The following is a 13769-nucleotide window of genomic DNA, read 5'->3' as shown; positions in this document are numbered from 1 at the left end:
TGACTGAGCCACCCAGGTGCCCCCTGCCCTTGCTGAACCATTCTTTTTTTTTGTTTTAAGGTTTATTTATTTTTGAGAGAGACAGTGCAAGTGGGGGAGTGGCAGAGAGAGAGAGAGGAGAGAGAGAGAATCCTAAGCAGGCTCCACGCTGTCAGCAGAAAGCCCAATGTGGGACTCAAACTCACAAACCCTGGGATCATGATCTGAGCTGAAATCAAGAGTCGGACACCCGACCGACTGAGCCACCCAGGTGCCAATCATTCTTAAAAGGATGCCAACAGTTTTATCACTGAGCAGAGAGCCCTCCGAGATGAGGGGAAGTACACCACCAAAGGGCCCATGATGTGGCCAGAGGCACTGACCCGCAAAGCATCTGTACTACATCAAGAATAAGATTTCGGTGTCCTAGTACCTGGTCTTCAGCCATTTCCGGTAGCAATGAATTGGCAAGACCTATTGTCTTCCAGCCAACAACAAACCATTGAGAGTAAACCCCTTCTCATAGACTGAAGCCATTTGTGGGCCATTCCCACCAATCTTGGCTCGAGCCAAATCCTGCCTGTGTTTCCTCCTTTAAATTAATGTCTTTTTTTTCTTTAACTTAACATTTATTTTAGAAGAAAACCTTACACTACCACCATTCACGGGCAAGTAGCAGTGATCAATAAAGGTGACCCTAATTAGGAAAACAAACTTTTCACCCAAAGTTTAATTCCTCAAATGGCAAGGGAGACCCTCTCGCGTGCACAGCTCCGGGCTGCAGAGAGCGAGCAAGTGTGAGGGGGGTGCCGGCGTCGTGAAGGGTGAAGGGAACTAGGAAGGGGCTGCTCAGAGGCGGGGGAGTTCAGGCCACATTTATGCACCCTCTGAATTAAACCTCCCTGTGTCCTACGCTTCGGGAAAGGCTAGGATGGAGAAAACCTGGTTCTCTCTTTTTCTCAATTGAGCCTCATGCAGCATTTCCCCATCCAAAAAGGTTATGCCACAGGGTACAGGAGCGTGGGCCCCCCAGCGGGGCCCTCACGTACCCCGACTGTCCCTGGTGTGGTCCCCTGGGCTGTCGGTGGCCTGCCTGCAGCTCTGGCCTGGAAGCCCCTTCCATGGGGATTCCTCCTGATCCATCTGGGAAGGGACACTGCGTGGACGCGGCTCTCTCAGAGGAAGTTGTGTCTCTCAAGGTCTTGTGTCTCTGGAGCTGGGATTCCTTTCAGTGACCAGAGCTCTAGGCAGAGTGAATTCAGCCACGCTACCGTGACCTGCACTGGCAGGCTGGCGCCCCGGGACCTGGCCCTGTGACTCCACGACTGTTTCCATGACACCGGATGGCCCCATGTCATCTTTTCTCAGGATCTCCCTCCTCTGTGGCACGGGATCCCCTCCATAGGAGAGGGAAGAGAGAGAAGCCCGCTGATAGGAGGTCCCTGTTGGACCCCGACCTGCTGTCTGGCCTTTGTCAGAGGTGAGCCAATGCACCAGGCCCTGCAGCTTCTGACGCGAGGCCTGTGGAGATGCGGGCGGGCACGGCTGAGCACAGGCCAGGTGCCCGGAGCTGCCGCTGCCTGGCCCTTCTCCCGCCCCACGCCCCCGACCTGGGCCAGATGGGTACCTCTCCCTCCCTGAACGGGTGGCAGTGGCCCAATGGTGGCTTGGGGGGCGGTGACCTGGGCCAGCACTATCTGGGCTACTGACCCCACATTCCCACTCCACTGATCCCAGAGGTGGGGGAAACCCACCCCGGGACCCTTTCCCAATGGTGAAAAACTTCCATCTGTGGGGAGAGAACCCAGACGTTCCCACAAAGGGGCTCATTCAGCACGAATGAGTCGAAAGTCAAAATCATAGTGGAGTGTCTTCATGGGCCGCTGTCACATTTTGAAAAATGCCTGGGGACAGGGGTATGCACCTCAGTGGGGGAGGGACCCTACATATCCACATCGCGCAGGGGGATGGGGGGGCGGCGGGAGTCACTGGAAGCGGAAACCCGGTCACTAATGCGACAGAAGGGTCCCCGCAGGTCTGCCAGCGCCGTCAGCTATGGAGGCGAAGAGAAGGAGCCAGCAGCGTGCCAAACCCAAGCACCCAGTTTCACTGAACTTTTATTGAGTTTATTTGTGGGATGCATGACAGGAAAGTCTTTCCATCATTAGTGAGGAGAAAAGGTCATTTCCACAGTCACTTTGGCACACACTAAACTTTGTCTCATAAAAAAACCGGAAAAGCGACGACAATGGAGCCTATGTTAATTACGTCATTGGATACATACAAAACACTAATAAAATATCCCTGATAAACCAAAGTGCATATAGACAGAGAGCACAATGCCCAGGACCGTATTGCACCTTCCCAGAGTCAGAGTCACTCGCGTGGCCTAGTCAAAGTTGGAAGTTAACAGTCGTGAGAATTAGTACGCGTTACACACCGAGTATGTACATAACAGTAGTTGGAGCCAGGGAGGAGGCTGGGTGCTGGTCCCAGGGATGCCATTAGCAGGTGGCAGGGGGGCTGGGGCGGGGGCGCTACATGGGTCACACCAGGGGCCGGGCGCACTGCCTTCTGGGTAAGGCAGCACTGGGGGAGCGCCCAGGATAGGGGTGGGGGGCTCAGCAAACAGTCAGTGCCGACTGGCCGCATGGCCTCAGAGTGGGTCTCTTCTCCGCAGTGTTGGCTGGAGCCAGCACACCTGGGTCCCCTGCACAGGACGCCAGGGCCAGAGGGGAGTCAGGCCCTCTGGGTTGGGAAACCTTACTCTGGGCGAAAAGTGGATGAGCGGGACTGCCTCCCCCTGGGCCTGCCACTGCCTGCTTCCTATACCTGGATCCCGTCCCTGCTCTGAAGCTGGACTTAGCAGCCAAATCTGTTACCTTTCAACTTTAAGGCATTTTCTACATAGTTTTATCTAAGCAAAAAAGCAATAAAAATTGAGGTAATTCTGTAGTTGTTCACACTGGTAGGTGGCCGCATCCACATCAGTTTCTCTCTCTCTCTCTCTCAACCTCTCTCTCAATCTCTCACCTCTATGGATGGGGTCATGTGTGCACGATGAGAAAAGGCCATTGGAGCTAATGGACAGAGAATGGAAGGGGCGGTGTGTCCCAGTGTCCCACTGGAGGGACACGTTCCCCGCCGTCTCTGTTTAACCCAAACCCGTGAGGGGATGGGGCTCAGGGAGGGGGGTGGCCAAGGGCTGTGTAAGTTGGACGCAAAGGCCACAGGAAGCAGGCCACAGTCACACAAGTCAGGAGGACACACTCAGCACAGGGTCAGCAGCAGCAGCAACAGCAGAGGCGACCGGGAAGCCCCCGACGCGCCCCCGGAATCTCAGGGCCGGGCCACCCAGCTCAGCGGCACAAAACACGCCCCAGAGCCTCTCTGGCCTCGCCTCGCTGGTGGGCGGTGTTTGAAAGGGGACCGGTGGGCTTGCCCCTTGACTTCTGACCTGCAGCTCCAGCTTGCAGGGATGTGGCCCCGAGACGTGGTCACCAAGTGGTCACATTTGCACTCTGGCCTCTGGCCCCTCCAGCACCAAGACAGATCTTTGCCCCTTTACACGCCATCACCAACCAGGTCCCGGCCTCCCACAAGAGGCCAGTTGCCCTGTGGCCACGCCTCTGCAGAGGCGGGCCCTCCCGGCCAGGCAGCCGGCTGGGCGGCTCCAAAGGAGACTGCCGAGCACAGAGGCCCGGAGAAATCAGATTCAACCGAGAGAGCGCTCAGGAAGAGTCAGGGAAGTTTTCCATAGAAAGAGAGGAGGGGAGCCCACGGCAAGCTCCACAGGGCGCAGGGCATGCACTGGAGGGCAGAGGCAGAGTTATAAACGGGCCGGTTACTTGACGAGGTCTTCTGGACTGGAGAGTCGGGGTCCGGTCGGGACAGCCACTGAACCACGTAGCTCTTCTTGGAAGGATCAGAGATGTTTCCTAGAGGGAAGAGGAGGGGCTGTGGCTGCCATGGCCCCACGCTGGGCTGCACCGTCACCCCGGGCAAGAGACACTCCATAGCCCCAGGCATCCAGGGCCCTGACACCCTAGCTCGGCATTCAAAAACCCCTCAGACAGGTGGGCTCTAGCCGCCCAGTCCTCCTGCTCGCCCCCACCCCCCACCGTGCCTCCTGGGTCTCAGCTACAACCTAGCACCAAGGCTCTGCCACACCTCCTTATCGCTGCATTGCTCCCAGCAGGCCCACCAGGCCTGCTTCCCAGGAACATGGGGAGTAGGTGAATCCTGGATCTATCCCCCTGCCCAGCTGGGTGGGCGCATCTGACCTCCCTGAATGCCCTCCTGTGTAGATGGGATTCATGGTGGGGTCTACGGCTTGAGCTATTTCTGGGACCAAAAGAGGTGATGCACATGGCACTTGGCAAGGTGTCTGCACGCAGATGGTGTTCTGGTTGTTCAGAGGGCACTAGGCACCCCCAGTTTCCACGGGTACCCCCTACTCCCACAGGCAGCCCTGCTCACATGGGCATGGGTGCCACATTTGGCTGAGCCCCACTGTGTGGTCACCATGAATCTGCTTCTGTCTCCCAGACCAACGGGGAGTGCCAGCAAGGAAGGCATGGCAGAGTCCCTTCCATTTCTGACTGGGGAACGATCCCTGCGCTGGCCTGGGAGGGCTCAGCTTCTCCTTCCGGTTCACAGATGCTGAGTCTGGCCAGTTGTGGGGAGAGGTGCCTTCGCCTGGACCAGCCCCCCTCACCCTGGACCCGCTGTACACTGGGGGCTGGGATGGGGGGCTTACGGGGACAGGGGCCCAGCCGGCAGATCCTGGCTGTCTCAGGCCTTTCCTCCTGGCAGACCCCGAAGTTGTCATCCGCCGTTCGGCAGAGCACTGGCCGCTCCTGGGTACCATTGCCACAGGTCACAGAGCACTGCAGGTGGAGAGTCATCGGTCAGGGCCCCCAACCCATGGTTGGCTGGGCCTGAAAGAGCTCCCCACACATGTAACCCTGTAACACGCAGAAGGTAGTGAGGGGCAGAGGGTAGAGGATGTGTCAGAGGCCTGTCCTGCCTTGTCCAGCCTCCAGCAGCCACCTCCATCTCTGGAGGCTCCACCACCCTGCTTGGGGACAGGCCAGCAGAAGCCATCACACCCAGACTCCTGGCTTGGCTCACAGCTCAGCCCAGCCTGGCCCAGGGAGAATTCTCAAGTCCTCACCTTGTGTGTGGGGACGGGCTGACACGGCCGACCCAGATTGCTCAAACCCTACAGAGTGCCAAGGAAGGCCTGCTTTCAAGACTGGCACTTGGGAAGCTCTGGGGAACCAAGTTCTTGGAGTGTTCTCTCTGGTAAGAGTGTTTCTGCAAGACTCAAGGCCTCGGGTCACACTGCACTGGTCTGGCCGGTTAGTCTGTACCAATAGTGTGATTTACCGTGAGCTCCCCACCTGACTAACCAGTGTCAGCCATGCAGTGAAGACCCTGGACACCTGGGCTCACGTGGACTTCCCTGGCTGGCAGCATTTCACGTGTGGCATCACACACTGTTGCTGACAGAATCCAGGGTGTCCCTGGGAGCCCAGGGAGGAGACCCCTGGAAGCTTGTGCCTGGCTTCCTCTGGACTTTGCCACACACTTTTCCCCTTTGCTGACTGTACTGTGATTTCACTGAAATACCCTGTACCTGTGAGTACAACAACTTCTCAGTCCTGGGAGTCCTTGCAATGAATCAGTGAGCCCGAGGCTGGTCGGGTTGGGGACCCCGACCCCCCAGGCCTGCTCATGTCACCTCAGCCCTGCCCCTAGACTGCTCCTCGAGCCCGAGACCATCCTTACTGTTCTTTGCAGCCCAAGTCCAAGGCCTCCCGTGCTCATGTTCCCTCCTGCAAGCTTGGCCGGCCTTCTCTGCCCTCAGGGATGAGAGCACAGGTCTCCCCTCATATCCTGGAGTCCAGGCCACCCTCCATCTCCTAGGACTCCAGGTTCCCGTAGCACCTGGCAGCCTCTGCCCTACAGAGTGGACACGTTCTACTTGGTCTCTCGACAGAGCACTGGCCATGCAGCCCCACTGGTGCCCTGAGACCTACAGGATGTGGCCCGGGGCAGGGACTGCATCCAGACTGAGGTGGAGCTCCCTGACCCCCTCAATCCCCCGCAAGCTTGGTTTGGGGGCTGAAGACACGGGGCCCGCTTACCTGGGACCAGGGTCCGGCCCGCCACCGGCCAGGGCAGAGCTCACGGTTGCAGGCCCGGCGGCCCTCGGGCCGGGCGTCGTTGCAGTGTTTGGTGTGCACGGAGCGGGTGGTGTTGTTGTGCAGCAGCTGTATGCAGCGCACGGTGCGAGCCTGCGTGCCCGTCCGCCCACAGCTCTGACTGCAAGGCTCCCATTCCCCTGTGACCCACCTGTGGGGGCAGAGCAACAGGTCAACCCCCCACCCCCCACCCCCAAAAAGCTGGCCAGAGCAATGGCAGCAGCCTGCTTCCCGCCCCCACCCCCCCACCCCAGGCATCTTCCCGTTCTGCAAAGATGTCCTAGAGCCTGGCCGTGCCTCTGTCCGAGGTCCTGCAGGTGACAGTCACCCACTGCTGGGATACCCTGGTTGGACTGGGGGGGGGGGGGAGGGCACAGAGAGCCCCAGATCTGTCCCTTCTCAGCTTCTGCCAACATCACAAACCCTCCAGGGCAGCAGTGTGGACTCTGCCAGCACCCACCCCATGCAGCCCCATGTGCCCGTTTACCAGCCCTCTTCTCCCCTGGGGGCCCCGCAAAGGGAATCTGGGCCGGAAGGTCAAGACCGCCACCGCTGCAATGAGCTGCCTGGGAGACATCTACCACAGGACCAGAAGCAAGGCCAGTACCCTCTGAGCCTCAGTTTCCCATGCGAGCATTACCACACGTCACAACGTCTAAGATGTGTGGTATAGTTTCAGCGCGGTAGGTCCGAGGCAAGGATGCACCATACAGCCTATGACATCTTAGACTCCATGAAATGGGGGGAGGGAGAAAGAATCCACCAAACGTCGCAGGGAATGTGAGGCCCAGAGTTGCTCAGGGCCTGGATCCCGCACCTCCTTCCACAGGAGCCCCGGGGGTCGGCCTTCTCCTGTCTCATGGGACCCTGGGCTGGGAGAGCTGGGGGGCCCCGGGGAACTCACACTGGCTGGGAGCACTCCTGTGGGTTGCAAGCCCGGCGGATGGCTTTGGGCTTCGTGAGGGCGTCGCAGAAGCCTCGGTGCACCATCTTGTGGTCTAGCCTCCGGCGGCAGCCATACTTGGTAAACTGGGAGCCTGAAGAGAAGAGCTCGAGGGGGCTCATGGGGCAAGTGCGGCCTCCAGGGGGTGTGGAGAGCAGCTTCAGCCCCATTCAGCCTAGCCTTCTGATGGGGTGGGAGGTGGGGCAGTGTGCCAGAGGCAGGCCTTGGAGACGTGCGGCCTAGTGTCCACCCAGTACCCCAGGGGAGCGAGGGGAGAGCCCAGGGAGAGTGGCCATCTTGTTCCTTGGCCTCTAAGCTGCCTCCCTGGGGCAGAATGGAAGGCTCTACTTCCTCTCCATCACTTAGCCATTTAATCCATCTTGAATTCACATGCACTGAGGACTCAGGATGAGCCCGGAGGTGGCTAAACATAAAAACATGGCCTCTTCCCACCATAGCCTAGGGCAGCTGTTCTCAAATGGGGCAATTTTGACATCTGCCAATATCTGGTACACCTAGTTGTCACCACTCAGGGTAAGGGGTGTGACTTGCATCTAGCAAATAGAGGCCAGAGATGCTGCTCAACATCCTACACTGCACAGGGCAGCCCCCACGAGAACTGTAGAGCCCAATATGTCAGCAACTGCAAGATCTCAAAACCCTAGCCTGTGGGTAAGACACAAGAGAATGGGACTGTGTCCGTGTCGCAGGGGCTGTCTGCAGCCTGCTCTAATCTGGGTGTCTGGAGGTGTCCCAGAAAGCAGAGAATGGAAGGATGCTGATTTTGTGAGAGGGCAGTAGAGTGGCTTCTGGGGAGTAGGCAGCCTGTGCAAAGGCCCTGAGGCAGGAACACAGCATGTCCAGGAAAAGCAGCTAAGGCCAGTGTGGCCAGGGCCTGGTGAGCAAGGGGTGGGGGCACCAGTGCAGTGGGAGAGGTCAGCAAGCTGCCTGGACCACAGAGGCCATAAGGAGAATCTTGTTTTTCTCCCAAGAGCAGAGGGAGCTGCTAAAACTTAATGACACCAGGAAGGGATACCAGCAAGGGACCTTTAATAGGGCACTCTGGGGGTGACAGTGGACACACAAGGGCCAGCTGGGGAGCAAGAATGAGCCAGGACTGGGAAGATGGGTCCAAGAGACATATAGGAGACAGAGTCAGGAGGACATGCTGCTGAAAAACTCCAGGGGGGCAGGGAGGCTCAACAGAATGTTGGGGTGCCATCCACCCAGGTGGGAGCACTCCAGAAGGAGCCGTCTACCTGCCTGGGCCCCAGGATGGGTCTCCCCACTTTGGTAAACTCCTCTCTGTCCTCGAGATGTGGGACCCCATGTGGCATCTGAGGGAGGTCTGTCCTGGCCACCTGCTTCTGCTTCTCATCTCGTCCAGCTCCCAGGGAGCGGCGACCACATGGGGTGGACCAGAACTTCCTGCCTGTCTGTCTGTCCCACCCAACTGTGGACTCTTTGAGGTCCAGGGCATGTGGGGCCGCTCTGCACGAAGTCCTGCCCCAGGAGGGCAGGGACACCTTTCTGAATGAACAAAGGCCCGCAGAGGGGGCCCCTTCACCCACCCCCAGCACGGCCCAAGTCCCTCCTCACCTGCCTTGTCACCTGCCTCGTGAGGCTGTGGTAATCCACCCAAGCGCCTGCACACCAACCTTCCTCCCGCCAGGCCAGCCCCTCCGTCACCCTGATGCAGGTCCACATGGGTGACATCCAAGCCCCCACATGCCCTTCTGGCTGCCTGCTGCCCTGAGTACCCCCTTCTTGCCTACCCTCTGCTCCCTCCCAGGCAGGCCACTGCCTCACTCTCTGGCCCCTGGGGCCAGTCTGCTCATACCTAGCACATCCCTCACTCAGGTCAGGCAGGCAGCGGGGTACTGTGGGCTCAGGAAGCCCTTTGCCCAGAAGACCCCTCCCACTCAGCCCTGAATACCTCTGGGGCCCCTCACCTCCACCGCAGGGCTTGGAGCAAGGAGTCCACTTCTTCAGGGCCCACTCGTAGCCCACAGAGTCGTCTTCCAGGACATTGTTGCCGTCTACGTTGAGCGAGTCCTCATGGATCATGTACTTGTACGTCAGTGAGATCCGGGCGTCTCCCTGCGGGATGACCTGTGCCCAGAAATGGCCACGAAGGTGTTTGCCCCACTGTTCACCCTTCCTCGGCAGCCAGCTTAGAAACTCACGCCAAGGCACATGAGCTGCCGGCTCTCATTATGTGAGGTTAGTTATGTTCTAGAAAGCACCCCAGAACGCTGAATTCTCACGGGAGCACAGGGCTAGGGTCCTGCGAGGGATCAGGATGCTTTCACTGTCAATACGTAATCTTATTTTATGTGTGTTTCTGTTTAAAGCCACCTTCCTCGATACTGTTGACATTAATGCTGACCTCACGGCCAGTGCACTAGAACTGAGGCCTGAATGCAGCTCGTTTGGCACACGTGTTTCCTCTGCAGGGCACACCACCTAGCTTCTTGTGCTCAGGAACAGCTGACAGCACTCGGCACTAGCTTGTGGCCATTAAAAAAATTTTTTTTAATGCTTATTTAGTTTTGAGAGTGAGAGGGGAGCCGGAGAGGGACAGAGAGGGAGGGGAACAAAAGATCTGAAGCAGGCTCTTTGCTGACAGCAGAGAGCCTGATGCGGGGCTTGAACCTGAGCCCATCTTGGATGCTCAACTAACTGAGCCACCTGGGTGCCCCAAGCTTGGGGCCATTTTTAAACAGTGGAACCATCCCCCCAAATAAAAAAACGTGAAAAACGTGGCAGCACACATAGTGGGGACAGGCCCCTTGGTTACAGGGAGCAGAGCCTTGTGCCAGCTTGGCTGAGAACGTGCATGCTGGATGACTCAAATCCTTCACTGCTCTGCACATGACTGTGAATGTCCATGAAAACTCCACCACTATTGACACAGGGATGACAAATACACTTTGGCAAGCAGGTGAATGTGCCAGGACAGACACAGCACATACCGAGGCCCAACTGCATATGCATGGGCACAGTCAGGTCACCATGGGCACTTCTGGGGCTGGCAAGACCCTGCAGGTGAGGTCAGCAGAGTGACACACATACATAAAACATGCTGGCCCCACGGGTGGACGCTCTGGTATTGGGTGGTAGGCTCAGGTGCCATGGGGCACTGGCCTTAGCAGAGGGGCTAAAGGGCCCTGAGCCTTATCTCTAGTGTTTTACGTTTCTCACAAATAAAATGTATCACTTGTGCAACTTAAATGAACTTTCAAAGAGCGATCCAAAAATCAAGAGCCCCGGCCCCCTGGCTGGCTCAGCTGGTAGAGCATGTAACTCTTGATCTCAGGGTTATAGGTTCGAGCCCCACGTAGAGAGATTACTTAAAAATAAAATCTTAAGGGGCACCTGGGGCCGGTTCAGTCAGTTAAGTGTCTGACTACGGCTCAGGTCATGATCTCATGGTTCATGAGTTGGAGCCCTGCATCAGCATGGAGACTGCTTCGGGTCCTCTGTCTCCCTCGCTCTCCGCCCCTCCCCCTCTTGCTGTCTCTCAAAAATAAATAGGAACATTAAAAATAAATAAAAAATTAAATTAAAAAAAAACCCAAGAACATCAAGCCCCCTTGGGACTCTATCACCAGGAACAGCCTTGGACTCAGAAGACTTGGGGTCCCTAATCCTGCTTAGGGACAAAGTCCAGTGTGACCTGGGTCTGGTGGTCTAATGGCCTGAATCCTGCGGGTCATTCCTGGGTCAAGATTTGGATGGGATGGCGGACATAAATAGGCTTGTTGAGAGGTGGCCGTGAATATCGTTTGGAGGGGAAAACTGAAACCCTCAGAGGGCAGAGTTTGAGGTCACCCAGTCGACCCCAGAGTCTCATGTCTCAAGGCTCCGTGTCAGACACCAATAGAGACCTTTGGTCCCAAGGGCAGGCCAGGGGGGGGCTGTTCAGAGAGTGGCCTGAAGGATGCAGGGAGGTCCAGGGTTCCCAGGCACCCCCTCCACCTCTCCTCCGGTGGCCTGCTTGCACCCCCACTGGGCAGCCAGGGGGCGGTGGGCCTGGTCCCTTCCTCGACTTACCAGAACGGTGATGGTGCCGTGGAGAGGGCCCATGGTCTGCAGCGTCTCCCGGCCGTCCTCATCCCGGTACTCCCACTCCACGCCCATAGCAATGAAGGATTTGGAATTGGGGTCCACGTCATTCTCTTCATTTAAAATGAACGTGCCTGTCTCCAGGTTCTTGACGGCTATGAATGGCAGAAGACAGCCCCTCACCATAATCACTCAGGGGCAGGAGCCAGGGGCATGGGGGAGAGGCTGGCAGGGTCCACAAGTTTGGACTGGTCAGGGGAGCAGTGGGGAGCAGAGCCCCGTCTCTCCCAGCTCCCCTTCTCCAGGGGTGGGTCCGTGCCAGTGATGGCCCAAACCACCTTGGGAGCCCACCTTGCCCTCTGCTGCTCAGCCAGAACTAGATTTCCCTCCACCTTCACCCTTTTGCCTCGCTCAGGGTCTTTTCCTGGATCTGCCCCCACAGGCCGCAGGGGTGCAGGGGCTTCACACAGCAGCTGTCAGGGCCACCTCCCTACTTGGACAGCCACTACCCCCTGCACCCCGCCCCAGCCTTCTGGGCGCAGGGCATCTGCTGCACACCAGTGCGGGGTGAGGGCTTCCTGCCACAGGGTGAGCATATGTCCAGCTGAAAAACAGGGTCTTCTCACCCCGACACAGTGCCCCATCAGCTCCCCACACATCCTCAGAGGCCTGGCTTGGCCAGGGGGTTGCATGGGCCACTGGCAATCCCCCTGGATAAATAGGTGTTCAGGAGACAAGAAACAGCAGGCCAGGAAGCCCCATGCTCCCCACTGTGTGGAAGGCAGCTACTAGGGGGGCGCTGTTGATTTTAGGAGGGCCTCAGCAAGGCATGAATATCCCAGGATCACAGAATGAAGAAATCGTTCTCTGCACGAGTCTCCTGTCACTCTCTGTCCGCACCATAAAAGAAAGCCTCAGCAGGTGCCAGTAGGTCCTCAGCGGGTCACCAACCCTGGCTCCTCCTGTGCAGAGAGACCAGGTCTCAGACCTGGAGCCTTCAGCAGGAAACCCTTAATTAATTAATTAATTAATTAATTAAAATGTTTATATATTTTTGAGAGAGAGAGAGAGAGATAGATATAGTGTGAGCAGGGGAGGGGCAGAGAAAGGGAGACAAAGGATCTGAAGCATGTTTCAGGCTCTGAGCTGTCAGCACAAAGCCCAGTGTGGGGCTTGAACTCACAAACTTTGAGATCACGACCTGAGCTGAAGTCAGACGCTTAACTGACTGAGCCACCCAGGCACCCTGGAAACCCTTTAGATAGAAGTGTCTTTTCTTTTGGGAATCAACTTTTAGATTCATCTTCCATTTAAGGCAAGTGGTACTGCGTTTGCATTTTGGGTAGCAATACAAAGCTTCCTCTTAAAATAGGGAAGGAAGAAAAATGTGCTCTCTTTTAATAAGAGAGTGGTGTGTTTGCCGTGTGTCACTGGGGGTGCCAGACAGTGGCAGTTTGGGAGCCCTTGACCCAGTCCGGGCTCCAGAGCATGAGGAGGAAGGTGGGGCCCAAACTGGGAGAAGGAACTTGTCCAGGATCTCCCCAGTGGCCCCCTGGCATCACTTCGGACTCCAGCCCACAACTACCCAGGAGGTAGGGTCCAGGTGTCTTCAGCAGGTGGGGTGAGGATGGGCGAAGCCCTGTGAGGCTGTCTCAGAGGGCACAGAGGGCACAGGCAGACAGGGGCTGCCACATGAGAAGAGGAAGAGTTGTTAGAAGAACATCCACACTTTCAAGAGATGCCAGAAATCCCTATTCCAGGTAGAACCTCTTGAATTTAAAATTAAACCAATTGAGGGATCACCTGGGTGGCTCTGTCAGTTAAGTGTCCAACTTTGGCTCAGGTCATGATCTTGTGGTTCATGGGTTTGAGCCCCCCGTCAGGCTCTGTGCTGACAGCTCAGAGCCTGGAGCCTGCTTCGGGTTCTGTGTCTCCCTCTCTCTCTGCCCCTCCCCTGCTCACAGTCTGTCTCTGTCTCTCTCAAAAATAAATAACCATTAAAAAAATTAAAATTAAGGTAATTGAAAATATGCAAATGCAGTTTGTGAGCCCATCCTCAGGCCGGCCTCGTGCCTTCTCGTTGGTGTGGGGGCTGCTGCCAGGACTCTGCCTGCAAAATCTGCCTGCCTTCTGGTAGGTCAGGGAAGGAGGGCCTTCCCCCTGGGCCTTGAGATGGAGGAGGGGGTAGGCAGTCACCATTCTGTGGGCTGGGGGTATGGCATGTTTTAGACACATTGTCCCCCCCACAGCGGCTGCCAGAGGAGCCCTCTGATCTCCAGCAGGAGGTGAACCCGGGAAAGATCTCCCAGGTGGGCTGAGCCAGGGACAGGGGAGCCTGACCTCTGACCCCTGGGCCCACTAACCATCCCCAGAACTGCTCGGCTTCAGAGACGCTGCATCGCCTGGGCTCTGGGACTCACCCAGGTGGTGGCTGGTAGTGTCTGCCTCCTGGATGAGCAGGTGCCTGGCTCCTGCCGGAATCTCAAACATCTTGATGTAACCTTTGTTGGGATGTGGGGAGACAAAGCGAAATGAGACGGAGGAGGCCACTGGAATGCAGATGACACGAG

At 57.2% G+C, this 13769-nt stretch overlaps 1 protein-coding gene across 1 annotated transcript in view; it reads right to left on the bottom strand.

Annotated features, from left to right (window-relative positions):
• ADAMTS2 (ADAM metallopeptidase with thrombospondin type 1 motif 2) overlaps window positions 1–13769 on the bottom strand; it is a 153841-nt gene that overhangs the window by 5697 nt on the left and 134375 nt on the right. The window contains exons 13-19 of the mRNA XM_042999277.1: window positions 13620–13700; window positions 11188–11354; window positions 9084–9243; window positions 7093–7225; window positions 6132–6339; window positions 4739–4868; window positions 3828–3917 (exon numbers count right to left, since the gene is read on the bottom strand). Of these exons, the coding sequence (XP_042855211.1) occupies window positions 3828–3917; window positions 4739–4868; window positions 6132–6339; window positions 7093–7225; window positions 9084–9243; window positions 11188–11354; window positions 13620–13700 (969 nt within the window). The remainder of the gene's footprint in view (window positions 1–3827; window positions 3918–4738; window positions 4869–6131; window positions 6340–7092; window positions 7226–9083; window positions 9244–11187; window positions 11355–13619; window positions 13701–13769) is intronic.

Source organism: Panthera tigris, chromosome A1, assembly GCF_018350195.1.
Source record: "Panthera tigris isolate Pti1 chromosome A1, P.tigris_Pti1_mat1.1, whole genome shotgun sequence".
NCBI lineage: Eukaryota > Metazoa > Chordata > Mammalia > Carnivora > Felidae > Panthera > Panthera tigris.
Note: the sequence above shows the minus strand (reverse complement) of the source record. Positions and strands in the feature narration are given on the sequence as shown.